This window comes from Gossypium arboreum, chromosome 11 (genome assembly GCF_025698485.1).
Source record: "Gossypium arboreum isolate Shixiya-1 chromosome 11, ASM2569848v2, whole genome shotgun sequence".
Taxonomy (NCBI): Eukaryota; Viridiplantae; Streptophyta; class Magnoliopsida; order Malvales; family Malvaceae; genus Gossypium; species Gossypium arboreum.
The window spans coordinates 23,546,519-23,573,800 of NC_069080.1; the positions used below are offsets into that span (position 1 = coordinate 23,546,519).

At 29.9% G+C, this 27,282-nt stretch overlaps 4 protein-coding genes and 1 long non-coding RNA gene across 9 annotated transcripts; 3 read left to right on the plus strand and 2 right to left on the minus strand.

Annotated features, from left to right (window-relative positions):
- Window positions 1–4,184: 4,184 nt before the first annotated feature.
- LOC108450714 (uncharacterized) lies at window positions 4,185–7,988 on the plus strand. 4 transcript variants are annotated; one of them, XM_053020889.1, is made up of 7 exons: window positions 4,185–4,484; window positions 5,443–5,642; window positions 6,037–6,370; window positions 6,455–6,671; window positions 6,759–7,296; window positions 7,384–7,482; window positions 7,599–7,988. In XM_053020889.1, exons 2-7 carry the CDS (start codon window positions 5,621–5,623, stop codon window positions 7,853–7,855), a joined length of 1,467 nt encoding a protein of 488 aa, XP_052876849.1. In that variant the 5' UTR covers window positions 4,185–4,484; window positions 5,443–5,620; the 3' UTR covers window positions 7,856–7,988. The 4 variants fall into 4 exon arrangements, with proteins under 4 accessions (XP_052876849.1, XP_017603944.1, XP_052876850.1 ...); XM_017748455.2 differs by having other exon boundaries at window positions 4,186–4,484; window positions 5,443–5,617; XM_053020890.1 differs by having other exon boundaries at window positions 4,186–4,484; window positions 5,443–5,607.
- A 3,115-nt stretch (window positions 7,989–11,103) lies between these two features.
- LOC108450631 (protein trichome birefringence-like 19) lies at window positions 11,104–14,646 on the plus strand. Its single transcript, XM_017748347.2, has 2 exons — window positions 11,104–11,610; window positions 13,671–14,646. The coding sequence occupies exons 1-2, from the start codon at window positions 11,104–11,106 to the stop codon at window positions 14,490–14,492; spliced, it is 1,329 nt and encodes a 442-aa protein (XP_017603836.1). The 3' UTR covers window positions 14,493–14,646.
- LOC128284184 (uncharacterized) lies at window positions 11,171–11,929 on the minus strand. Its single transcript, XR_008274533.1, has 2 exons — window positions 11,498–11,929; window positions 11,171–11,426 (listed from the first exon to the last, which is right to left on the minus strand). It is a non-coding gene; the product is annotated as an uncharacterized LOC128284184 (long non-coding RNA).
- A 2,158-nt stretch (window positions 14,647–16,804) lies between the features above and the next one.
- LOC108451900 (protein trichome birefringence-like 19) lies at window positions 16,805–18,510 on the plus strand. Its single transcript, XM_017749607.2, has 2 exons — window positions 16,805–17,497; window positions 17,577–18,510. Exons 1-2 carry the CDS (start codon window positions 16,961–16,963, stop codon window positions 18,384–18,386), a joined length of 1,347 nt encoding a protein of 448 aa, XP_017605096.1. The 5' UTR covers window positions 16,805–16,960; the 3' UTR covers window positions 18,387–18,510.
- A 318-nt stretch (window positions 18,511–18,828) lies between these two features.
- On the minus strand, window positions 18,829–22,781 carry LOC108450131 (spindle pole body component 110). 2 transcript variants are annotated; one of them, XM_017747617.2, is made up of 6 exons: window positions 22,344–22,781; window positions 21,611–21,733; window positions 20,742–20,954; window positions 20,551–20,632; window positions 19,701–19,765; window positions 18,829–19,236 (listed from the first exon to the last, which is right to left on the minus strand). In XM_017747617.2, the coding sequence occupies exons 1-6, from the start codon at window positions 22,632–22,634 to the stop codon at window positions 18,934–18,936; spliced, it is 1,077 nt and encodes a 358-aa protein (XP_017603106.1). In that variant the 5' UTR covers window positions 22,635–22,781; the 3' UTR covers window positions 18,829–18,933. The 2 variants fall into 2 exon arrangements, with proteins under 2 accessions (XP_017603106.1, XP_017603107.1); XM_017747618.2 differs by having other exon boundaries at window positions 20,763–20,954; window positions 22,344–22,780.
- Between the last annotated feature and the right edge of the window lie 4,501 nt (window positions 22,782–27,282).

Consider the following 27,282-nt stretch of genomic DNA (forward strand, 5'->3'; position numbering starts at 1 on the left):
ATTTTTAAAGCACAAGCGATATTAAGATTTTGTCACATATCCTATTTTTAATTTTTTTAGATAAACTTAATGACACATAACAAAATCTTAATCCCTCACGACGTCCTTGAGTCGTTTTTAGCTACGAATAATGATCCGAAAATACAAAATATCAAATTCTATATCAAATTACATTTAATTACAAAGTCACACTTATTTTGTAATTTATTCAATTTAATCCCTAAAATCGGGACTAGCATAGTTTTTAATGTAGACCTTCGGATTAAAATCTGATTTCACATTTACTCATTAGGGACCTCCTACTTTTTATTTCTATTGAAATTCCACGAAAAATTTTCATTTTATTTAATTTGGCCCCTAATGTACAAATCTATCAATTAAACTTTACAATTTAGTCATTTTCTTAAACTAAACTTAATTCCTATCAATTTTACACTTAAATCTTCAAGAAATTAACAATGGAAACTTTCTATAACTTTAACAGTTTTACAAATTAATACATGGACTAGCTAAATCAAGCTCCCATGACTTCAAATATATAATTATAAAAAAAAAAACCTAATTTCACTTACCTATATATGGTCGTATGTGAAAGAAAAGTTTGAAGTTTTGCTAATTGTTGGCTATGGAGGACGGCACAAATGAAAAAAATGGTGAACATCCACTAACTTTTCTTATTTATAGTTTAATTTAATTAAGCTTTAATTTTAATAATCTTTATTAATTTAACTAATGAAACTTAACATCATCATCTACTATCTCCCTGTTAAAAATGGTCTAATAACCACTTTGCCACTTTCGATTAATTGCTATTTAAGTCCTTAAGTCATTTTTTAATTAAAAATCTATAACAATTGAACTTTTATGATTTAGTTTTTAAGCCACAAGTAATCACTAATTCAGCTAAATTACTTAACCAAAACTAAATTCATCAATAAACTAGCTCTATAAATATTCCTATTTAATATTTATGGATTCAATTTGTAGAAATAGGATCTCGCAATCGCATTTTTCGATACCACTGAAAATCGGGTCATTACATTAACTTTTTAATTTCCTTTATTTTCCTTTTTTAAGAATTAATTTTTATTTTTTTAGTAGAGAAAATTTCAAGAATTTAGAGGGAAAAACTTGAGCTTTTACATGAAATTGAGTTACAAGTGAAAAACTTGAGTTTTATTTCAACAGTTTAATAACGTAATTCCTGTATAAACCTAGTTTTTTTTAAATAAATATAATTCTAAAAAGAAAATGAGTGACCAAAATGAACACTTATAAAAGTTAGTGACTAAAATGAGTATATGTAATGACAAATTAACAACGGATAACTAAAATAATAAAAGTATATATGTAACAACAATGCCTAAATTACAAATTTTTATTTTTAGTGTCTAAAATAAAATTTATAAAAATTAAATGACCAACTATATAATTTACCTTGTATTAAACACATAAATTAAAATAATCTAAGGAAAGAAAGAAAAACACAGTAGAAAAACTATAGCATGGTTTCCTGTCCCTGTTGTTACGTACTATGTTTCACATGGAACCATGTGATTCCCTGCAATTCATTTAACTCAGTACTAAAACTTCATACAATAATATCTAGTTGTTGAATTTAATAATTATTTTGCTTCAACTTTAAACTTATTTAAGGTCACATTAATTGTCGAACGTGACATTTTTTTCTTTTCAATGTCTGAATTTAGATTCTATTAAGATATGATGATACGAGAAATTAATAAATTTTAATAATTTATAATTTATATTTTTAGATTTTATATAAATTTTAAGCATTTTAGATAAAAATGTAGCATAATTTCAAAATATTATATAGATATGATCATGGACTGGATCGAGTCGATATAAAATTGTAAGTTCTTTGTTTTAGGCATTGTCCCAACTCGAAAAATGAACTTAAAATTCTACTTAAACTCGATCCAAATTAAAAAGGCTAAACTTGAACCCGATTTGGCCCTTCCGTATTAAATTTTTATATAAAAACAAAATTAAAAATATAATACATCAAATACAGTAAAAACATTAAAACAAATGTTTCCCAACAATTAAAATACATTTAAAAAGTCTTTATACTTAAATAACACCAACATAGTTGCAACTTAACAAACAAATGCATCTAAAATAGTAGCAAATTAACAATAAAACATGAGTTATAAAATATCCAGACAATAATGTTGCATTATGCATCGTATTTTTCAGCTTTTCTTCTCATAGTTAAACTCTATTTTCAGTTTATTACCTAAACTCTGATTAGTGTAGATTATTTTAATATTAGTTTGCCACTTAAGAAAGTTTAGACTGATTCGAGCCAAAAAAATCTTACCTAAAGCTTAGTCTGTTTAAAAAAACGGGTCTTATTTTTTGTGTAAGTCTATTTTTCAAGCCTATATTTTTACTTTAACCCTTCCACTTTTCGAATAAATTTTTGGGTTTGGACAAGTGACCCGACCATATTATCACACTTTAATAAAACAAAATTTAGAGACTACATAAAAAGAATTACCAAATTTTTGGATTAAGGTGAAAAAAAAATTAAAGACTAAATTAAAAAAATTAAGTTTAATAACTAAACGTTGATTTATCCAAAATTAAATGTCATTTGGCATTACGAGGGGCATCATCTTCAAGTTGAAGAAAGAAAAACACAAAATCAACCAATTAAAATACACTGATGTTGCTATTAAAAAAATAATTGATACGACAAATGAAATATGACTTTAGTTTTAATAATAAAATTGAGATATTAAAGGTAGGAGTGAAATTATTTTAATCCAAATTTTAATATAATATTAGATTTTATTAATAGAAATGTTATAATTGAATTGCTAATAAATTTATATTTTAATATTATTAAATATATCTTCTATCCAGTTTTAATTCTTTTATTTAAAGATATATAAAAAATATTAATTATAATTTAAAATATAACTTATTTTTATAATTTTATAACTGAGTTTATCACCCAAGTTAAGAGTGATATCAATTCACAAACTCAATAAAATGTTTAAATATAAATATAATTAAGTTGGTGATATGTTAAGGGTTAGATCAATTCATTAAAATGTTTAAATATAAATATTAAATTAGATATAAATAGATATTGCGAAAAAAAAAATCTATTAAAATAATTTAAGGATAAAAAGTACAAAATTATAGCAGGCTTTCTGTCCCTACCGTGAAAGTGGGCTTTTTCATAAATAACCCATATAAATTAATATATTTATAAAAAAGACTCACTTGTAAAATTATGTACAAAAAAAATCTGTTTTGAACAGTGAATTTTCGTGTCGTCGTTGTCATTGATGGCATGTTGGCTCGTTTCAAAAAAATAAAAAAAAAATTAGTGTTGCCGTTGCCATTTGCTGCACCAAATTAGAATGTGATTATATAAAATATTCAGGGACTTGATAAAGTAATTATCTTTTTAGATTTGATGAAAAAGGGATTACGTCGTGTCTACGACGACACCCAATTAAATGTTTTAAAATTTTTCATCTATTGGTATGCTAGTATGTTCTCCTTTAAAATTAAATTTATATAACTCTTAAAAATATAAAATAATAAAATAAACCCTTTTCATTTTTTATTTTTCTAAAACAATAAATTTAAAAATGTATAAAATTCTTTTTTCTCTTATTTTTGACTTCAAAAAATTCTTGAGGGATATATTTAAGTAATTTAAATAAGAATTTTATATACTTTTAAAATTTATTATTTTCTAAAATAAAAAAATAAAAAGTTCTTTTTGTTTTTCTTATATTTTTAAGTGCTATCTAAATTTAATTTCAAAATAAGATAAATTTAACATAGAAATAAAAAGACACGACATCATGATGGCATTATCCTTTTTTCATCTAATCTAAAAGGGTAATTGCTTCACTAGGTCCCTGAATATTTTACATCTCACATTTTAATTCGGTGCCGTCAATGACAACGACAACACTCACAAAAATTATTATTATTTTTTAAAACTAATCAATGATTGACTCATTATGAAAAATGGTACCGTCAATAGTAATGGCAGCTCTGAAATTTACTGTTTAAAATGGATTATTTATGTGCATAATTTTATAATAAAATCATATTCGTAATTAATAAAACTTTTCATGAAATAAATAAATAAATAAATAAATAAACCGTGAAAGCGTGAGTCGCATTTTCCACGTGAAGCCATGTGATTTGAGTTTTATTCGCCCAACTCTGTACTGAAACTTCATAAAAGAATTATTGTCATTTCTGATTCTATAAAACATCTCCTAAAACAGAAAATCAACAGACTAAAATACATACAGAAAATATTTTGTCCCCTTCTTTCTGCTGTTCTGTTCTGCTCCGGTCTGTCTGATTTAGTAGTGTATTCTATCTGTCCACGTTTCCAGTCTCAAACTAGAAAATGGGTACCCACTCAGTTTTCAATCCAAACCCACTTCCCACCTTTACTTCGTCCACCATTTCCACTAAAGGTAACCATTTATTTAATCTCTATACTACAAACCCCATGATTTTTACTGCAATTTTCTTTTTACTGCGAAGCTATGATGGGGAATGAATGATCCTTCATGTTCTTTCTTTTTGTTTCTGAATTTTCCTTATGAGCTACAATTAATGCTGTGTCTTAATTCTTGCTGAGAAAATTAAGGTTAAAGGAAAACGTATCTTTGTTTGGGGGACTGGTTTAATCAAGTGCTCTGATTGAAGGCCTATTTGGGGGTAAATTGCTGTGTTTGCTTGTATTTAGTGAACCTAGGGAGGATTTCAAGTAGAGTTTATAACTTGTTCGATCCGAATCCGGTCCGATTTGATTTAAAAAGAGTAAAAAAAATAAAATCCATACCATTCAATCTGAAAATGAACTATGAGTTTGAACCCAAAATGATACGAAGTTTTGTGCCTGGATAACTTGGGTCTTAACCCAATTTTAAATGATTCGTGTCTGAAATGACTGAAAATCTAAAGCAAACAAAATGTTTACAGTGAGCCAACCCTAACTTGATCCCCATCTGTCCAATTGATTCCTCTTTTCTTTTCAAGCTTTGTCACTGAAAGCTACTTGGGTTTGTACTTGAATGTAGGGTTGTATTAAAGATGGTATAGAAATATTCTCATCCTATGTTTTTCTATGTCATTGGAAGAAACTTTTAGTGTCATATCTTATACTCATGTTCCATGTGTTCTACACTTAAAAAGAGAAATTAAGGTTTGCTTGGTTGGGTAGGAAAGTGGAAAGAAAACATATTTTGAGTGTCTTTAATAGGGAAGAAGAGTGAGAGAAAAGAGAGAAAGAGAAAACGACAGGTATGTGTGTTAGTTCAAAATTATGCATTTTTCAACTCTATTCAACAATGGATGGAAAGAAAACTACTTTTTCTTTTCATTTTTCTAACTACTTTTTCTTTTCATTTTTCTATCATTCCTACCAAGTGTCGGAGCAATGTAGGAAATATCAAAGGCAAAAATAGAAGCCCAGACATTTGAAGTTTAATAATCATATCATGAAAACTGTGTAGAACTACAACAAATGAAGCACTCTCAACTGCTAGGAACCACCTAAAATTGGAATATACCCTACGTAATGGTGGCAAATCAGTAAGCACGGGTCATGCCGTTTTTGACTATTTCGGGTTTGTGGCTATTGTGGTTTGATTATTTTCGAGTTTGAGCCAGTTTAGATTTTAGATAGTTAGATCATTTATAGATTTATGTAAATGTAACGATATCAGCATGCTATTGAGTTTGGTTGTTTAGAGTTCAACTTTTCGATTTTGAAATTTATTGGTTTTTTTTAAGCAGATTTTCATGTTTGGTTTCATTTTAGCACCGCTATTGCAAATCTTTGAACTTCACATATATCTCTTATACTGAATTCGAGTTACAAGTTTGATTGTTGATTGCAAAGTTCCTTATATTTAATCCTTGTATATAGTATCTTTTCTATTAGGGAAGTAACATTCAATTCTTTGTAGTGTTCTTTTATTGCTTCGATCTTATGCTTTTCGACTACTTTTACACCTCTAGGTGACAAGCAATGGCCTGGATGTCTTATGCTTAATGGAAAACAAATGCATGTAAGGCTTTCCAACGGTTTTAGGGCAAGAGCAAGATCAGTTATAAATGTCAATTCTACAGCAATCGAAATTCCTTGTCAATGGTACAATCTGGTTGCTGATCTAGCTATAAAGCCTCCGCCTCCATTGCATCCGAAAACATTCGAACCGGTTAAACCAGAAGATTTGTCTCCTTTATTTGCCTATGAATTAATTAAGCAAGAGGTTACCGATGAAAGGTTCATAGATATTCCAGAAGAAGTTATCGATGTATACAGACTTTGGCGCCCGACCCCTTTAATCAGGTAAGCTGTTGTCTGAACTGAAGTCTTTGTTTTTCAAAGATATTGTTGATGTTTCGGAATTATAATGTCTTTATTTTAACTTAGAGCCAAGAGGTTGGAGAAGCTTCTTGATACACCTGCTCGGATTTATTACAAGTACGAAGGTGTCAGCCCTGCCGGATCGCATAAACCGAACACTGCAGTTCCGCAAGTTTACTACAACGCACAGCAAGGGGTCAAGAATGTCGTGACCGAAACTGGTGCTGGCCAATGGGGTAGTTCATTGGCCTTTGCCTGCAGCTTGTTCGGTCTTGGCTGTGAAGTAAGAATAAGTTCTTCGATCGAATTATTGTTTCGAATTCTTCATGCTGTAAAGCTATGGACTTTTTCATTTGAAAATTTTCTGCAGGTGTGGCAAGTTCGTGCTTCTTACGATCAGAAACCATATCGGAAATTGATGATGCAAACATGGGGTGCAAAGGTTCATCCTTCTCCTTCTGACATTACCCAAGCAGGTCGTAAAATACTTCAAATGGATCCCTCTAGCCCGGGAAGTTTAGGGATAGCTATTTCAGAAGCCGTAGAGATTGCCGCTGCAAATGATGATACCAAGTACTGCCTGGGGAGTGTTCTAAATCATGTTTTGCTACATCAAACCGTGATAGGAGAGGAGTGTATTCGACAAATGGAGGCCATCGGTGAAACCCCGGACTTAATCATCGGGTGTACCGGCGGTGGCTCGAATTTCGCAGGACTTAGTTTCCCATTTATCAGAGAAAAGCTCAAGGGAAAAATCAACCCTGTTATACGAGCAGTCGAACCTGCGGCTTGTCCTTCATTAACAAAAGGTGTCTATGCATACGATTTTGGTGATACGGCAGGGATGACTCCATTGATGAAGATGCATACACTGGGGCATGATTTCATTCCGGATCCAATTCATGCCGGTATTGTTATTGATTATTAGCATCTGAGATCTTTAACTGATTGATCTGTATAATTCTTTCATTATTGATGCATTTTGCATCCTATAGGTGGCTTACGTTACCATGGTATGGCACCTTTGATTTCGCACGTCCATGAATTAGGCTTCATGGAAGCAATTTCGATCCCGCAAACTGAGTGCTTTCAAGGTGAGTTCATTCATCCGGATTCGAAAACCAGCAACAGACATCTTAATTGATACGATTAGTAACTTCCGAATTCCGATCAAATATATGAAGCTAAGAGGTATGAGTTTTCTTTGCAGGCGCAATACGATTTGCGCGATCTGAAGGGATAATTCCAGCTCCCGAGCCAACTCATGCTATTGCAGCTACTATCCAGGAAGCCGTTCGCTGCAGAGAGAGTGGGGAATCAAAGGTGATATTGATGGCAATGTGTGGGCATGGCCACTTTGATCTGGCTTCTTATGAGAAGTATTTGCAGGGAAGTTTAGTTGATTTATCATTTGAAGAGGAGAAAATTAAAGAATCATTGGCCAAAGTTCCTCAAGTGCAGGCATAGTTTAAAGATTCATTTGTTTTGTTTGAGATTTAAAATAATTTCAGAAAAATAAGCTACCTCTACTATCATAAAATGTATAATTTTAATGAATAAAGTTTATTTTATAAAATTTGCCTAGTTACCCATAAAAGAATTTGCAGATTCTAGTGACAGCTTTGGGAAGTGATTGCATGAAACTATGATTTCACGTCATTTATTTCCTTTTTCAATACGAGAATAAAAAAGTCAATTGAAAATGCTGAAAATCAAGAGGAAAAATCTGATTTGTTATTCTCTTATATTTGATTTGTTATTCTCTTAATGGAAAGAGATATAGATGATGTGGAATTATAGTTTCATACAATTTCATCTTTTGGAGGTAATGTTAGTGGATGCTTATCATAATCAAATGTAAATCTTATTTCATAGTCAAGTATAATTCACAATATCTGAAATGTATACTACAGTCGCTTTGTCTACCACTGAAGCTGAGTATATGGCGATTATTGAGACTTGTAAAGAAGCTATTTGGTTAAAGGGACTCTTTAGTGAACTCAATAAATACCTTCAAATCAGCACGATATTTTGTGACAGTCAGAGTGCCATCTTTCTTACAAAAGATCAAATGTTTCATGAGAGAACAAAACACATTGGTGTTCGGTATCATTTTGTTCGTGATATTATTATTCGTGGTGATATTGTTGTGAGCAAAATTAGTACTCATAAAAATCCTGCAGATATGATGACTAAGTCACTTCCTATAACCAAGTTTGAGCATTGCTTAGACTTGGTTGGTGTTCGTTGTTGACGTTAAACCCTTAAGGGGTTTTATGGAAGAGGTGGAGAACTTGTTCGTTAAGAGTTCGCGATGAAGAACTTGTTCATTGAGAATTCGTGTTAAGGTGGAGATTGTTAGAATTAAGTGACCCAAATCCTTATTTTTATAAAATACAGTGGTAAAATAAAATAAAAGAAGAATCCATATAAAATCACACTTCTTTTATTTTATTTTAGAATAAGGTTTTTTAAACCTTATTAAATTCTATCTATTTGATATTGATTAGAATAAGGTGTTTCATGCTTATTAGAATATGGCTTCACAAGCCTATAAATAGACATAGTCTATTCCTCTTGTAATAATTCGAATTCGACATAGTGAATTTTCTTCTCCTCTGCTTGTGATTTTTTTCCCGAAAGGGTTTTCACGTAAAAATTTGTGTTTCTTTATTTTATTTTATTTTATTTTATTTTAATTTTCACAACTTGTAATAACCTTAGTTAATTGCTGAAGATGAAATGTCTCACATAGGCATTAGAATAGACACAATACTGCCTGTAAATTTCGTTTTAAGTCATTCATGTAAAAAAAAACTTTTGCTTGAAATTAAATTTGATTATGTGAGAATATTTCTCTCTTGAGTTCTTAAGAACAAACAAACTAAATTTATCATGGCTTATTGTTTTGTGGCGTTTTTCTTTCTTTTCTATACTTTCGATTCTTTTTCCTTTCATAAACAATGGGTCGGGCTCTATTTGAATTTAATTCTTGTTTTCAATTATTTGTTGTATAGAAAACGGGCCACGTTCTATAGCATTAGTTCTTTTCTCGTACAAGTTGTTGAATCAATGATTCCTATCTTATTTTCTTTAGTAACAAATACTGTTTAATTCATATATGTTAAAATTATAATAAAATATTGAAGAAATTTATTTTATAAGGCTTAATACCATACCTTAAGTTGATATATTGGTGATGAAGTTTTTAATTTTAAACGAAGTTAATAATATGTAACGTGCATTGTTTATTTTAAAAATATTAATTTAAAATATGTGATAATAGTTTACCAAATAATTATTATGATTAGTATAAATAATTTGAGCATGCCACAAATTTAAATAGATGGGCAAAGTCTCTTTCTAGCTAAATGCCTTGAGTACTGTTTCCCAAAACTCCCATCTCTCCTTCCCAAATGAAGCTACATGCAATGGAGGCTTCTCCTCGTAGAAACCATTTTCAGCCAAAAATTCACTTCGTAGAATCCTAAATTTTTATGTATAAATAATAAAAAATATAAAAAATTAAAACTAAAATACATAAATGTGTGTTATATCTCTACCCGATTTGAACACGTGGCATTATGAGAAGCTACCTAAAAATCACTCATGAATGGCCCTCCGCCTCTCATCACTCAGTTGGTCATTAGGTGAATCGCCACCCGAATAGACCACTCGTTATATTACTATCCGCTTGAGGATCATTGTGGCATAACAACCTTATATTACCTCAATAAGGAGAATGTCCAAGCAATACAACGATTGACGACAATTAATGTGTAATTAACTTGACACTTGGCCAACCACAAGGACATGGCTTCTTCTCCTCTCTACCTCCTTACACTTTTCTAGCTCGCCTGTTGTTGTTTAGAAGAATCAACATCTATTACACCACCATCTTTTTAATTTTATTTCCTCCCCTAGTTCCCTGTATCACAATACTCAACAATATTAGAAGAAAATTATACATCCCCAATATGAGATTCATCAATCTACTTCTTAAACTTTAAATAAAAATTAGATATTAAAAAAAAAAAAAGACTACATTCTCCTATGAAAATAATTTCCAATTTTGAGAGGCACCAAGTGGAATCTAGAATGGGTGAAAGTTGAACAAGCCAACAACTGTAAAGTTTTCTCCTCTCTTACCAACTATGCCCAATCAAGCAATGAATATTTTAATCCAATTTAATTGGGTGCCCTTTTGTATACAATAAGCTTGTAGCTAAAGGGTTCTTTTCACCATTTTCATCAAAAAAATTGACTGATAATTCAAAATTAAAGAATTAAAGAATAACGAAACCAAATTATTCCTTGCCTTCATTACGATTATAGTGCCTGCAACCTTTAATTTACTGCTTTTTGCAAATAAGCCCTCACAAGTTAATTTATATTCTGGCTTATTGAGAATCGAATTATTGTTTAATTCATACATGTTAAAATTATAATAAAATTTTGAAGAAATTTAATATCATATTTTAAGTTGATATATTGGTGGAATTTTTAATTTAAGCAGAATTAAAAAGATGTCACGTCGCATATTATTTATTTTAAAATATTAATTTAAAATAAGTGATAATAGTTTACCAAATAATAATTATTATTATGATTAGTATAAATAATTTGAGCATGCCACAAATTTAAATAGATGGGCAAAGTCTCTTTCTAGCTAAATGCCTTGACTGTTTCCCAAAACTCCCATCTCTCCTTCCCAAATGAAGCTACATGCAATGGAGGCTTCTGGTAGAAACCATTTTCAGCCAAAAATTGTCCTTATTATAATCTTTGTCACCTTAGTTGTTCTCACAGTAATCCCTGTGCTTTACCCTTTGATAGGGTATCCTTTATACGTCTCAAAAGCCTCATCTTCCAGGCCCTTGCCCACCACCGCATACGAGTCTCAACAATCCGAATCCCTGCCTTCGATAAAGATATCCGAAGGAGAGGACTGCGACATATTCTTGGGGGAATGGGTGCCGAACCACGCCGCGCCGTACTACACCAACACGACGTGCTGGGCCATACACGAGCACCAGAACTGCATGAAATATGGAAGGCCTGACACTGAGTTCATGAAATGGAAATGGAAACCTGATGGGTGCGAGCTACCTGTGCTGAACCCAGCTCAGTTCCTGGAGATTGTTAGGGGCAAATCTTTGGCCTTTGTTGGTGACTCACTTGGTAGAAACCAAATGCAGTCCTTGATATGCCTCCTTTCGAGAGTAAGCCACTTAATTCTCTACTTTTCCATCTATACTTACTATCTTCATGCAATCCGTTCTTATTTTATGCCGATTTTATGGATTTATATTTAATATACTAAAAATAAAAACTGTTAATATTATTTATTTAAAAAAAAAAACTAATAATGTGACATGATTTTAGTATACACCATCAATGCATGATTTTAAAATGGAGAAAAATTGCTAAAACTGATTAATATGTCTTTGTTGAAATTCTAGTGATTAATATTGATTTTAGAGCTGAAACTTTTCTATTTTAACAGTAATTTGTGAAATAATTGTAAGTGGTCCCTCAACATTTTTGTCCAATCAATTATAGTTAGTAGCAACGTTAGTTTACCTAAGCCACATTAAGTAAATCAAAGATTAGGTAAAATTATGGGGTGGGAAATATGTGGAATCTTTTAGGAACATAGTTGTTCAATTATTAGTTAGCATAGTTAAAAGCATCAAAATTTTTTTATGTAAAAGATATGACTTTAATTATGAGTGATCATTTCACAGATTATTTTTAAAAATTATCTACTTATAATACATACGCCACAATAATTTATTCCGATCAATGGCACGAGCACATGAATTGTACTAAAATAATATATTTTTCTAAAAACATTGTAGATAAAGTCAAGTTCTCTAACATTATCAAGCTACTAACAAAAGCATAAATGCCAAAAGCTAAAAGCCAACAAGATAATAACTTAGAGAATTTATATGTTTTCAAGCCTTCTTTTTGTTAATTCATTATTTGGGTAATAATGCACAAAAATAAAAACATATGGTAAAATCTCATATGATGGCTTGATGATTAATGGTGTTCACCATTCCATGTATGACTTGAGTTTAAATCGTGCTAATTGCGTGATTGTTCAGGCTTTACCCTATTATTGTAATTAAAAAAAAACATATAACATCAAGTAATTCTTTAACTGTTATTGCTAAATATTTTTAAAGTTAACCTTAATTTTGATTCTAAAAACAAAAACTTAATTATGTTTTTTACTATTTTGGAAATGCTTGGTTGTAAATTGAAGATATTCAGATAATTTGTTTTTTGACAAATTATGGCCACTGAATTGAAGAATTCCCAAACATAAATCATCACTCTTTTGGCCATGTAAATATGATGTTCTTATCTTTGGAAGAAAAATTAAAAAAAAAATTGCCTGTCTTTGTCTCTAATAATTATTAAGATGTTTGGCAACTATCTAGATGGACATTCCAACTAATACCCCAGGAATCTTTCTACAATTATGATGAATTCATCACTATATTTTCATTTAATTTTGATTTTTTTCTAAATTTTAAATAATTTGAAGTTTAGTAAAACTATTCCTTCAAACATCTCACTGAGTTGGTGAGCCTTATTTTCTATTTATTTTATTAAACTTTTCTTTTCGTATTTTTTATTTTATAAAATTATATATATTAGATAAAAAATTCCATCTTTAAAGGAAACTAATGAAAAATTATTTTATTTAATATGATATTTATATGGGATTTTAAAAAAATTTACATGAATACGCCAAATTGATATTCAATAATATCACTATAAAACGATTCCACAATGGACCACCAAGTAATAGAATTTTTTTTCAAAAGGAAAAAGCAAAACAAAGAAAATTAAAAGTTTTAATATTTATAAAAATAAAATTTTTAATTTTAATATTTTAAAATTAATGTTAATTATTTTTTTTATAGTAAAGATAATTATTACAGCCGGCGTATTCCATACCGTTGATGGTAACGTGGGGCTCCTATGTCTGGTATAAGTTTGCTCATAGATCTTAGTTTAGTTTGTTTTGTCGATAAAACATTGAATTGCATTATTTTGGTCTTATATTCTTTTCTATTCGATAATGTTTTGCTTTGATCCACACCAATAGATTGCTTTTCTTATCTTTTTTAATATTTATATATTTATTAATTTTTTATTTTTTATGTAGTACAACTTGAATCATCTTGTTATTCATTGTTATTTTCCTTGCCTACTAAATTTTATTAAGATTTAAATAAAAAAATTAAATTGATTATTATTTCAGATCGAATATCCCATAGATGTTTCGTATACATCAGACGAGAGATTTAAACGATGGAAATACACATCTTATAATTTCACCCTTGCTTACTTTTCGTCAACATATTTGGTGAAATCAAAAGAAAGAGATGATAATGGTCCGACGCACACCGGCCTTTTCAATCTCTATCTCGATGAGTTTGATGAACAATGGACAACCCAAATCGAAGGATTCGACTACGTAATCATCAACAGCGGCCATTGGTTTTATCGTCCGTCGGTTTTCTATGAAAATCATCAAATTGTTGGGTGTCATTATTGCCTAATTGATAACGTTAAGGACTTGACAAAGTTCTACGGGTACCGAAAAGCATTCAGGACTGCTTTTAGAGCTATTAACAGCTTGGAAAACTTCAAAGGCGTAACGTTTTTAAGAACTTTTGCACCGCCGCACTTTGAGAATGGATTGTGGAACGAGGGCGGAAACTGCGTAAGAACGAAACCGTTCCAAAGCAAAGAGATAGCATTGGATGGTGACAATTTGGAGTTTTACATGATTCAAATAGAGGAATTCAAACGTGCTCAAAAAGAAGGGAGAAAGAAGGAAAAGAAATATCGGTTAATGGATACGACTCATGCGTCACTTTTGAGACCGGATGGTCATCCGAGCAGATATGGGCATTGGCCTAATGAAAACGTGACATTGTACAACGATTGTGTGCATTGGTGCTTGCCTGGTCCGATTGATAATTGGAATGATTTCTTGCTTCAAATGTTGAAGATGGAAGGAATAAGATCACATCAAGAGAGGCTTATTTCAGGTGGAAAAAGAATGAGATTTAAGTAAAGAATCTGAGTTTTTATTTATTTATTTATTATTATTATTATTATTATTTATTTCTAATTCGTCTTTTATTAGTCCTTCTTTTGTTAATTGTACTTTTATATCTATCCATAATTAATGCAAGTTCCCATTGAATTTGAGTGAGAAATAATAAAAATTTTCAAGGATGTTGCTAGAAGTAGGATGAATAAAATTCGATTCGATCCGAAAAATTCTATAAAAATTTAAATTTTGAATTACACAATTAGAATTATACGAAAATTGAATAAGAAAATGTAAAACTATATTGTTTTGATAAATATTTACCTTTTCTAAAGTTAAAAGTCAAAACAATTAAGTTAAAAAATAAAATTACGTCGTTGTTTATGTAGTTAAATAATCTTGTACTTCATCTACTAATTAAATAATTGGTTAATGTAAACGCAATATTGAATATAAATAATAAGATTCGTTAACTCAACTCGACTTGACTCAAAAACTTTTAACTCGATTCAACAGAATACTCACCTCTAATTAAAAGCAATAAAATGTACTTAAGCATATAACAACGATATGAAGCAAGCAAGTAAAAACCTTAGCCACCCAAACTAAAATATAAAACAATTCCTTTAAAATTAGAAATATTATAAATTAGTAAGATTAAATTTAAAATTTTCTAGTTGTCTTTTGCAAGCACATGTATCTGAACTTCAACTTCAAATTTTTTTTTAACAATCTCAGTATAATTTTTTATCATATATATGCTCTTTTTAACACAATATTTAGAGTTATTTATAATCACTCTTCAACTCATAAATAAGAAGATAATACATTTTAGTATACTCGAATTCATATTTTTTTACATCAATAATAATATTCATGACGACTAAACCAAAACTTAACCAACAAACTTAAAATATATGTTAAACAAAATATGGATGAAAGAAATAAAAGGAGTGTACATATAGACCACATCCCATGCGAAAATCTATCACCTTTCTTATCAGCATTCATTGGCCCTCCTTATCCAAATTTTTTTAATTATAGAGGAATAAAAATGTTAACAAGCTTTGCCATAATTTCGAAAGATATTCCATAACCACTCTCTATATTACCCCTTAATTAACACCCTAGGATTGTTTATATATTATAGGTACCAAAAAGTCTCTCAATTATTTTTCAACAAATTATAGCCCATATCTTCACATTTATTTATTTTTTCACTTGTATTTTTTTATAAATTAACTAAAATAATTGGGTTTTTTTTCATGATGAGTGAAAAGAATAAAAACCTTTCTAGAAAAACAAAAACAAAAAAACAAAAAGATATTTAGGTCGTATATGAAGACTATGGCCTACTAAAGAAATGTTGATTGGCATTAAGGCTTACCCAAAAGAAAAAATGGTTGCTTGATATATATATCTGAGCTGCACTCTAAAAATAATTCAAGAAAATAAGAAGAAGAATAATATGAGGTTGTTTAAGTATCAATTTGGATATAAAGTTTGCAAGGCTTTGGTGGGTCAAGAGTTTCTTCATCAAAGATTTATTGGATATGATTTGTTCAAAATCATGAATTATTATTTCATTTGTATTCCTCTAAATTAAATTATCTTTTGAGATAAAAGAAGTATGGGGCTACCCTTTTATATCTCTCTCTCTCTCTATATATATATATATATATTTATTTATTTGTAATTAATAAATTAAATAAAGATGTTTCTCTCGTATTTTTACTCATTAATAAAGAAGATATTTTATTATTTAACAATTCACATCAATCTTCTCAAAATTTAAATTCACACATCACGTTTTTATTTTATATATCATGTTGAATTTTATGACAGGATTTTAATTATATCTATTTTTATAATATAATATCTAAAATTATTTATAGTCTCACTTTAATTCATAAATAAGAGAATAATACTAATAATGTTCAAAGCTTAATCTGCTAGAAATTAATGTTTTATTAAGATACCATCTGAGATTTCTTTTATAAAGGTAAAGAATAAGGGTTGTGTCTACTTTATGGATGGTGGTTCACTTGACAGCTATGGACATCTCTTTCTTCTTACTATAAATATCAACAAATGTGATCTAAGAATACGTAATAAATTTTTGTAATAATTTCTTTCTTAATTTATATCAACAAATGTGATCTAAGAATAAATAATAAAATTTTGTAATAATTTCTTTCTTAATTTAGTTTTTATTTATGATGTAAATGGTTTATTAAATATATTTCTAATTAAATTCATGAATTTAAGATATTAGCATGAATGTTGGTTTAAATTCAAGTCGAATCATTAGTGTAATGAATTTGATTTATATAATTAAAGCATAATTTGTTGATATTGTTTTTGATAAGAACAAAAAGGTAAAAAAGGAAGAGAATAGGGGAATCGTTTCATTGTGATAAAGAACTTAATTATCATTCATGATGATGATTTGACAAATTCGTGTTCAAATCACGATCACCAATCAGTTGATGAAAACCCACTTTTCATCCATATTCTCAATCAAGTTTCCTCCCTACTTTTTTCCTTCAGGCTTCCCCCACACTATGAACTTCCAGCTCATTCAATTCTTCACAATGGAAAAAACTCTCGACAAAACAGTTTCCATTAAAGCTTTCCTTCTAACCCTTTCACTCATCTTCATCAGTTCAATCCCTCTAAGCCTTTTGAAAACTTCCCGTTCACGATTCTCATTGCCATTGCCATTCCCATTTCCCAGTAGCTCAGAGAAAAAATGTGATGTTTTTACTGGGAAATGGGTGCCTTATCCGCAAGGTCCTTATTACAGTAACGAAACGTGTCGGCTGATCGTCGACCAACAAAACTGCATCAAGTTTGGGAGACCAGACACAGAGTTCATGAAATGGAGGTGGAAACCACATGATTGTGAGCTGCCCCTGTTTGATGCTGCTCAGTTCTTGGAGATTGTCAGAGGGAAATCAATGGCTTTTGTTGGTGATTCTGTTGGAAGGAACCAAATGGAATCACTAGTGTGCCTCTTAGCTCATGTAAGTTGGACCGGTTCGACCTCTGGTTCGGGTTTTTTATTCTTACATAACTGAACTGCGCAACATGTGTATCTTTCAGGAAGCGTATCCATTGGATATATCTCGCAACTCTTCGGCAGATGTAAACTATTTCAAGCGTTGGTTCTATGCTGATTACAATTTCACCTTAGCTGCATTTTGGTCACCGTTTTTGGTTAAATCCGGAGGTGCACACATTAATGGACATTCCATCAATGGCCTCATCAGTCTTTACCTTGATGAACCCGATGAAGCATGGACGAACGAGATCGAGAAATTCGACTACGTTATCGTATCGGTCGGACAATGGTTCTTCCGACCGCTGCTGTTCTACGAGGCTGGTCGGCTTCTTGGATGTCATATATGTAATCAAAACAACATTACAAGTTTTTCCAAGTACCATGCATACAAAATGGCATTCAGAACAGCTTTCAGAACTCTTTTGACCCTTAAAAACTACACCGGGGTGACGTTTTTACGGACGTTTTTGGCGTCGCATTTCGAGAACGGAGATTGGGATAAGGGAGGGAACTGTCCTAGAACAAAGCCATTTACAAGCAATGAAATGAAGTTACAAGAGTTCAATAAGGAGTTTTACTGGGTTCAAGTTGAGGAATTGAGAGAAGCAGAGGAAAAAGGGAAGAAAATTGGGTTAACATTTGAGTTGATGAACACAACTGAAATCATGTGGATGAGACCAGATGGACATCCAAATGGTTATGGACATTCCATGATTAAGAATGCCAGTGTGTATGATTGTGTTCATTGGTGTTTGCCTGGCCCCATTGATACATTGAATGAGTTTTTGCTTTATTTGATGAAGAAAGATGTCCTCCTACAGTTGAAAGCAAAGTTGATGAGAAATGCCTGATCAAATTTACATTCAATATTATTATTCAAATATATATATATAAAAGATTTGTGGATTTGAGATTATGTTTGAAATCATATCTGTAAAAGCTTATTGATTCATGATACCCATTATTCTGACCCAACTCGTTTTTCAATTTTATTTATATTTAAAATTTCAATTTTACATAATTACTAAATAAATAAAATGTATTTTAAAAAATCACAGAAGAAATAAAATATATACATAAACAAGTTTAAATTACTGATTTCACAAATTCGGACTTGTTTGAAAAAATTTAAGACCCATATTTGTATTGTGTTAATATCATTCATAGCACTAGCTCGATCCCAATTCGACCCATGAATATCTCTCTACCTGATCCAGTACAACAATTAATCATTAAGCCAATAACAGAGCAATTGAAACGATGCAATGTACAACATGTGTGTTCTATACACAATTTTCAGGTAAAAAAACAGTATTATATTACAATAACAAGAATACATCGTTTTCTGTATGTGGAAAAACATTACGATAACGATTAGAGTAATCCCGATGATGTTCTTTAAAATGAAATCCTGATGAAGACCAAGATGTGTAAAGCTAAAATGTAGAGCACGAAAGCCGATCTCAGTAGCATGAGCCTTTGTTGATTCTCACTCCGGCCACCAGTGTGATAAGGAAGCTTGGGATTATAATCAACAGAAAAATCCGAAGAGGACCCCCTATCGGAAGAACCTCTTCCGAATCGATTCCGGGCAGCAGTTGCCTCAGCATTACTACTTTCTAGCTTTGTCCACAAACCGCTCAACCTCTCTAGTTCTTTCTCTTTCAAATGTATTTTACCGATAAGACCCTCAGCTTGTGCCTAAAACATTTAAAATGTTCCTTTCTGAAAATGACATCATAATAGAAGCCTATGCCAACACCACAAAGACAATTTAAAACAATCTTCTTTTAGGACAATGACCAAAAAAAGAATGTTAACGTGATGGAGAATACACATTACACGGAAAGCAACAAAAAGCCAAAAATATTGTTCCAAAGCACCTCAGTTATGATCATTAATTGCGGAAAGAAGGGCATTAAAACAACTTTTCTTTTTTGCAATAATGAAGTTAATCTTAATGGAGAAGACATATTAAAAGGAAAGCTAAGCAAACCCAACATTTTTCAATTCCAATGCACCTCAGTTATGAGCATGAAGAGCAAGCAGCCTACTTGGGGTATATGATCAATGGCTGAAAGCTTATACTGACTCCCAGGCATAACCTTTTTTATACATATGATTCAATCTACTTTAAATTTTATATGATAAATTAAATAACTAACCTGCTTTGCAGCTAGTTGCTCGATTAGGCTGTGAAGTTGTTTATCTAATGCCTTCTCTCTTTGAGCTGCATAATAGAAATTGATTAGTGAAAACCTATGTCAGATGACACAGTTCAGAGCGTCAGATAAGAATATGCATCTGGCACGAGTATATTCAATTTTATCCAAGTTTCTTTCATTTATTTAGAGGGTCCTTGAAGGATTATATCCCAATGCCTACACCTGAATATGTGTCAGACATAGATTTCTTATGTATTTATTCAATTTATCTTCCGCTTTTCTTTTCTTTTTTCTTTTTTTTTTCTCTATTCAAACAATAAAAGAATTCACTTTCATCATTCTAACAAGATTGCAATAATGATCTAAACTAATTCCCTTCAAACCTCGCCCGTGTAGGAACTACAAAATCCCATGGAAACTTCAAATCAAGAATTTAAACCAAGTTCAACCAGAGCTTAGAAAAAAGAAAAACTCTGGTATTGCTTCGGAATAATGGGTTCTTTACAGCTGATTACTTTCATTTTAGAAATGCATTAACAACACTAGGATACAAGCAAAACAATTTTTTTCCAACTTCATTTGTTACATATTCCACATAGTACATCTTTTCTGCTATATCCAATAAAACATGTGGTTTTAATTTAAGTGAGGAACATCAAAGTTTTATCCTTTAAGAACCAGAAAAGAAAAATTTAGAAGGAAAAAAACAACAACTTTAAAGGCATGCTGAAGCATGCAATGATTGAAAAAATATCATATGATACAACAAGGTAGAATATAGTCTCATTGAAATTTATGAGTTGTTGTGAGCTCATAAAGGAAGTACTAAAAGGTCTCTGATGTAAGGTACCTGGAGAAAGCTGCTTCGATGCTTTATTCTGAATACTTTCCCATTTATTCTCTAAATCTTTAACTGTCTCTTCCATTGAGATCTGAGAATATTACGGATCTTTCATCAGCAAAACAAAATGCCAAGCAGCAGCAACTTAACTAAAGTACTTATTTGAAAACAGGAAAATGAATTAATGCAGTGTGTAAAACCAGAAGAGAGATATAATGGACCAATTCGTTTTTCTTCTTCTCTAACTTGTCTAGTATCGCAGATTTTTTTGAAGCTTCGGCATTGGATTCATCTTCTGCACTCATTGTGGATTCAACCACAGAGTCAGCCGATTTTCTAGAATGGCTGGCATGAAAGTTAGTCTCAGCATCTTCTAGTTCAGCTCTCAGATTCTTCTCGATTTCATCCATCTCCTATAAAAGAAAATCCAAAGAAGATCTAAGATGTCATAAGAAGATAAACTGATGAAGGATTGATATATGCTAGTTAAGGGATAAGTAATCCAGGGTTTTATATTAATGGGTTTAATTGCAGCCTTATGTAGATTAGGCCATTTCAAAATATGTTTAGGTTATTTCCTTTCTAAGTACTAGATTTTAGGAATATGTTTAGGTTATTTCCTTTCCAAGTACTAGGTTTTAGGCTCATATTCTGGATTCTTTGTGTTATTTTTATCTTAGGTTTTAGGCTTATAACTTTCTTAATTATTTCCAAATTCATGGATATGCAAGATCTCTAAGACAATGTCTTGGGAATTTGAAATTCATCCGTTTAGACTCTATCAAATGCATAATTGTATCAATCTTAGCTAGCTTTTAGATAATGTTTAACTTCATTTCTCACAATTTCCATTAATGAATCAAATTTAAATCGATCATCTCAGAACTCATTTTTCTGAACAGCATATCTACTCGGTGCACCTGCTCTGTAAACTAAAGATACTTTAGCATGATTGTAAGGAATCCTACAATATTATTTACTTCTAAAAGGGTATTAAGTATAATTTGATGAATAATATAGCATTCATGAACGAAACATGAAAAACAAGTTTTGGGACCTTCGGCCTGACCTTTAACTTGGAACGAAGCATATCTGCTTCCTGCACCTTCTCGTGTATTTTACCATCACAATCTGATATAGCATTTTCATATGCAGTGTTTTCCTGTTGCAACGTCTCCTCTCGCAATTGGGCCTGGTCATAAGAAGTGCCAAATGATTAGTAGGAAAAGGAAAATATATCCATGGATCAAAACGAGCTGAGAAACAAAGAAGTAGCCTCAACATCAGTGCTAAAAACAATGGTATTGAGTCAAAGTCATTTTTTTCTTCACTCCTATAGTCCTATGTACATTATCCACTGACAGAGATAAGATCACAACCTAAGAAATGAAATTCTTGATGCAGCCTCTATTCTATATTATTCAATGTCACATCTCAGAAGCTATCATAAAGCTACAGCAAATGTCAGAAAAAGAAATGCTACAAAGCAGCAACAATTTTGCATAAATAAATTAATCAAAATTTCCGTAAGGAATGTATTGGACATAACAATTGGACAAAGTATGAGCGGAAGATACATGTACCTATCAAATATGAAAATGTTCAATTTATTAGTGTTGTTTTTTCACGTATTTAGATACAATACAAAAAATAAAAATAAAAATAAAAATCAAAGAATCACAACTTAAGAAAATAATAAGTACCCAGAAAAGAATTCAAATGAAAAACGTATACCCAGATCAGAAAATGAAATTAAGAATAGAAAATAAAATCTCAATCCCCAAAAGGAAAAGGGAAAATACCTGCTCACGGGTAGAAGAGTGAGCGTTGAGTTGGAGAGCAAGGGCGGCATTGGAAGCGAGGGAGTGGGCGTGAAGATGAGGGAGGCGTTGGGAGATGTCAGGAGGAGGCAACCTGAGACGTAGATCTTGGATCAGACGGGTGAGAGAGGAAGCCTTTCGATCCAATTCTTGCACGTATTGTTGCTGCTCTGGGGAGAAAATTAACGGGATATTGTTGAAGTCATCGTCTTGGTTGCTGTTGCCGCCGTGGCCTCCGACTACGTCCGCCGCCCATGCTAACAATCCCGCCATATTTCTTTTGTTCTCGAAGTTTTTCAGGCTTTCTGGTTTAGGACTGGGGTTCGCATCGCAATCCTTTTGTGTTATGTTTCTCCCGTTTGCCCCAAAATATGACAATCAATATCAATATGGGTAAACTACACGTAAGATGAGTAAGCTATTAGTAACTTTAACTTTTACCCATTCAACTTCAAATAGTTATTGTTAGACTTGTCTTTCATTTTCTATTTGAATGGTGTATATTAATTAAAGTTTTTTTAAATTAACTTCAATTTTTGATATGTTATTTTATTAATTGATGAGTATTAATTTACTATATCGATCATCAAATCATCACTCAAACTCATTAATCAAACTTTAAAGAAAAGTGACTTCAATAAAATTTAAAAATAGTTCAAGAACTTAAATAAAAACTTTTGAATAATTCAAAATTAAATAATTATTTTGTAATTTTTAAAGTTAAATAACCAAATTATAAATTTATTAATAATTTAGTGACTTCAAAATAAAATTTACCCAATATTATCTATATCTAAAAATTCAAATATATATCTATATATACAAAAATGAGAACGTAAAAGTTTAAAAGAAAAATACACTTTCCTTAAAAAAAAATACACTTAACATTGCAATTTGAAGAGAATATTGGTTAGATAAATATAATTATAATTTTTGAAAAGATGCATTAGAGTTTTTCGATTAAGAAAATCCTCACCCTTTAAGGCTAAATAAAAAATACATTAAAGTTTGCATTTATTTTTTCAATTTTATGTGAAAATTATTAAATATAAAATACATTAAATTTTGGTAAAAAGATCTTTTCAATTTCGAAAGTTAAAAGAGATTAATTTTTTTAGAAAAGAAAATTCTCCACTATCATAACAGTATTTATTTGTTTCAATAATTTTACAAAATGATTTTTAAATTAAATAATTTAAACTACAATTTGAGGAAAATAAAATAGATGAGTGGTTGAGGTTGAATAGGAGTCGATGTGTAGGTAAGGTTAAAATAATCTTTCAAATTTTTACAAAATTAATTAAGCTTTTCTAAGAAAAATGTATTTATTAAGTAAATTAATTAATTGTTTCGGTTATTCTTATTTCGTTCCTAACCATTAAATCAACTATAATGATGGTTCACATCATTAATTTTAACGTCACATTATCACATCAATTAAAAATATAAAATGATAAAAATTTATTAATAAATTTAAATAAATAAATGTTGAGATTCAAATAAATTTAAATATCAGTTTATTTATATTTATTTTAATTGTTAATGTCTTTTATAGTTTTTTCTATGGAAATATTACGATTCACTATATTAATATAACCACAATTGGCATAGGTTCAAGCCTCACAATATGTATGTGTTTATTTTGTTTTGTTAAATGAAAAGTCTAAAATACTTTCGAATAATATAATTTATTTTAATTATAAAAAATATTTTTATAATTTTTCTAATTGAATCTCGTGACACTAACTCAATTAAGAATTTAAATAAACTCATCAACATTGCAAACGTTGAAGAAAATCCCTTTCTTTGCAAACGTTGCTTTCTTCATTCCCTTCAACATTGGGGTTACAATTTGCATATAAATAAACCACTATGTGCTTTGATTGGCAAAGACACATAATCATTTGATTAAATTTTAAACCGGTGAAGCTAAAAGTACCTTGCTCATTACCATGTATTGATGGTATGGGCCCATCGCTATTACTAATTGAGCATTTCACATTCTATTTAGGCCTTGCCTCACCATGCCTGTCCCTTTGTCTAATTTCTTGCCTACAAATCTAAGTCTCCCAGCATTAAAAGTCAACATCCTTCTTTGGTTATTCTCTTTTTCACGTATTCAATTTTTACATATTTAACTCATCAACATTATTATCTTCCTATAATTTCATCTAACCCCAAATCTTGATCTCTTACGTTATTTTTGGTTGAGTTTTCAAATTCCGGAAGTCCTTATCTCTCAAGTTGTCGTTGCACCTTACACATACTAATTGACTGCCAATCTTACATATTGTCCATTTTCTTCTTAGCCTTCAATATCTTTCTAGACTATCAGTGAATGACATCCTTATATAACACGACTATGACAATCACATTCTAATCAAACATTCTATAAGCCATCATATTCAACTCTTTAAAAGTTATCATCAATTTAAATTTTTTAAACAACCAGGCATTTTAAACCCACACAAATTGTCATCCTCAAAAATCTCCATCTTGTAATCTATCTTGATGACTTCTACAATTGAATCTCTTATCACTTTAAGGATACTTTGTTTATACATAACACCAAACAATCCGGCAAATGAATTCAAACAAATACATTATAGGGAAAATCTTATGACATAAAAAATAAATGAGTTCATGATTGAACAGTTAAATATTGTCCATACACCACCAATACCTTTTTGGTAAAACTTTTGTGTAATATTCTAACAATTGAAACTTAACCATATAATAGTCATTTTCTATATCCATTAGTTGTTTTATTTGCAAAGGATCCCCCAACGTATATATCTTATTCAATAGTGCATTTAATAAAATTTTCATGCCCAATAACTTAGATGATCATTGACTTAAACCTGATTTTCCCCATAGTGTATAAACTTTTAAAAAAACTAGATAGACAGGATTCACTAAAAATTCTCAGTTGATCTCATCATCATCCATCCCCTTTGAAGATTTTTCCATGTTGCTCAATTTTCCCATTAACCTTATCTCTCAAAAAAATTTGTTCCCCCATAAACAGTATCCTTTTGGAGAGCCCTCCTACTTCCTCCATCTATTATGGCAATGACGGAGACAACTTTGTTATCCATTTTATCCTTTATTTATTTATTTATTTTTTTTGTAATACTTCTCTTTCCTCTTTTGAGAAATTTATTCTTTACATTTTGTTCAATGTTTTATTTTGAAAGACCAAAAATAACATAAAACTTTAGGATTTAAAGTTTTACTATTTTAACTTAAATATATATATATATATATATATATATATATATATATATAAAAGAAAGGGAGCTTAAATGCTTGCATCTATTCCTCCTTATCATCGATGTCAAAATAAGGAACTTGGCCTTTTCACATCAATGTTCATATTAACCTATAAAATATTAAAAAAAATATATATTTGCTTTGGTTGGTCACTGCTTAAAAAATTGTTAAAAGAAATCACGTGAACAAGTGGCAATGTATTACAATTTTGTTAAAAGACAAGAAGTTGCTAGCGATTAACATCAATTTATCCTTACTTGTAGGGTTAGTTTAGCAATATTTTTAAAGAGTATGTTTGAAATAAAAAATATTTTTAAGGTAAAAGGTATTTTTGAAAGAAAAGTGTTTTTAAAAATAAAAATTTTAACTTTTTAGATACGTTTTTTTTAAATTTCAAAATGTTTCTTAAAAATATTGTTAAACTAAGCTTTAATATTTGATATTATGTATAACCCTTTCTCTCTTTTAAATTAAGTCTTAATCAGCTCGGAAGCCTATATGGTTTAATGAAAAGGGAAAATAATAGTCTAATTTAAAGAAAATAAAGTTACTTGGCTTGAAATTGAAGTTAGAAGCAGACCAAGTTCCATCATTAGCTCAACAAACCTCTAAACCTTCCTGCTGAGTAAAAGTTATGTATATAATTTAATAAAATATTTATTTTATTTAAAATGATATATAGTTATCTGATCCGCAAATAATATAAAATAAATCTATTTAATAATACAAAGTTCTCATGATGTGATTTTGTTTATTGTAACACAGCATATTCATTATTCAACACAAACATGGGCGGTTGGAAGTGAGAATTGGGATCTTCAATTATTCCATTTTTCTCAGCGCTGACTTATTACTATGTATCATTTTAATTATATCATAGTGTAAATAATTTCATGTTCTAAATTCCTTTCCTTTTCTCACGTTTAAATTTTGATGAGTATATTTCACTTAAGGAGGTAATTTTCAAAAAAAATTATAATTTTATTTTATTTAATACACATTATTCCATTAAAAGAGAAACACAAAAACTTTAAAATTAATTTTATTTAATTTAATATCTATTTATTTTATTAAAATAATTAGAATTTTTGGGTAATAAATAGTAACCATAAACGCGATTACAAAGTTAAAAAAAACACTATTAACGGACATTAAGCAATAATTAAATTGCTAGCATTTTAAATAAAATTCTTCTATTTTAAATTCTCTCATAACTGACATTTTGATTCAAAGATAAATTATAAATAAGATATCTAAAAAAATTAAATAAAATTTTATGAATTTTAATTTTAAAATTTAAATATAATTGAAGGACAGATGCTGCTCTCTCAACCACACTTATGATATTAAATTTTTTATCATTAACGTGTCAAATAATTATCAATTATATATGTTTTAATTTATTTATGCTTTTTACTCATGCTATACATGAGTTGGTTGTATGTTTAAATTTAAATATCTTACATTTTTTTGTTAAAATTGGGTACAAAATTTAAATATTCAAATTTAAATATGTTATTTTCTTTGTTAAAATTGAATAGATAATTAAAATTGCAACCGTATTTAAAATTTTAAAATGAAAAATACTTTAAAATTTTAAAGTTAAAAATTTCATAATTTTTCTAAAATATGTATTAAATTATGTGCT

Excerpts from the sequence above, each read along its gene's own strand:
- LOC108450631 (XM_017748347.2), top strand. The coding sequence starts at position 11,104 with ATGAAGCTACATGCAATGGAGGCTTCTGGTAGAAACCATTTTCAGCCA. Across the intron at positions 11,611-13,670 it reads TGATATGCCTCCTTTCGAGA|ATCGAATATCCCATAGATGT; the intron begins GTAAGCCACTTA and ends TTATTATTTCAG.
- LOC108450131 (XM_017747617.2), bottom strand. The coding sequence starts at position 22,634 with ATGGCGGGATTGTTAGCATGGGCGGCGGACGTAGTCGGAGGCCACGGC. Across the intron at positions 21,734-22,343 it reads ACTCTTCTACCCGTGAGCAG|GCCCAATTGCGAGAGGAGAC; the intron begins GTATTTTCCCTT and ends TCTTATGACCAG. Across the intron at positions 20,955-21,610 it reads TGCTTCGTTCCAAGTTAAAG|GAGATGGATGAAATCGAGAA; the intron begins GTCAGGCCGAAG and ends TTTCTTTTATAG.
- LOC108450714 (XM_017748453.2), top strand. The coding sequence starts at position 4,415 with ATGGGTACCCACTCAGTTTTCAATCCAAACCCACTTCCCACCTTTACT. Across the intron at positions 4,485-6,036 it reads GTCCACCATTTCCACTAAAG|GTGACAAGCAATGGCCTGGA; the intron begins GTAACCATTTAT and ends TTACACCTCTAG. Across the intron at positions 6,371-6,454 it reads CGCCCGACCCCTTTAATCAG|AGCCAAGAGGTTGGAGAAGC; the intron begins GTAAGCTGTTGT and ends ATTTTAACTTAG.
- LOC108451900 (XM_017749607.2), top strand. The coding sequence starts at position 16,961 with ATGAAAACCCACTTTTCATCCATATTCTCAATCAAGTTTCCTCCCTAC. Across the intron at positions 17,498-17,576 it reads TAGTGTGCCTCTTAGCTCAT|GAAGCGTATCCATTGGATAT; the intron begins GTAAGTTGGACC and ends TGTATCTTTCAG.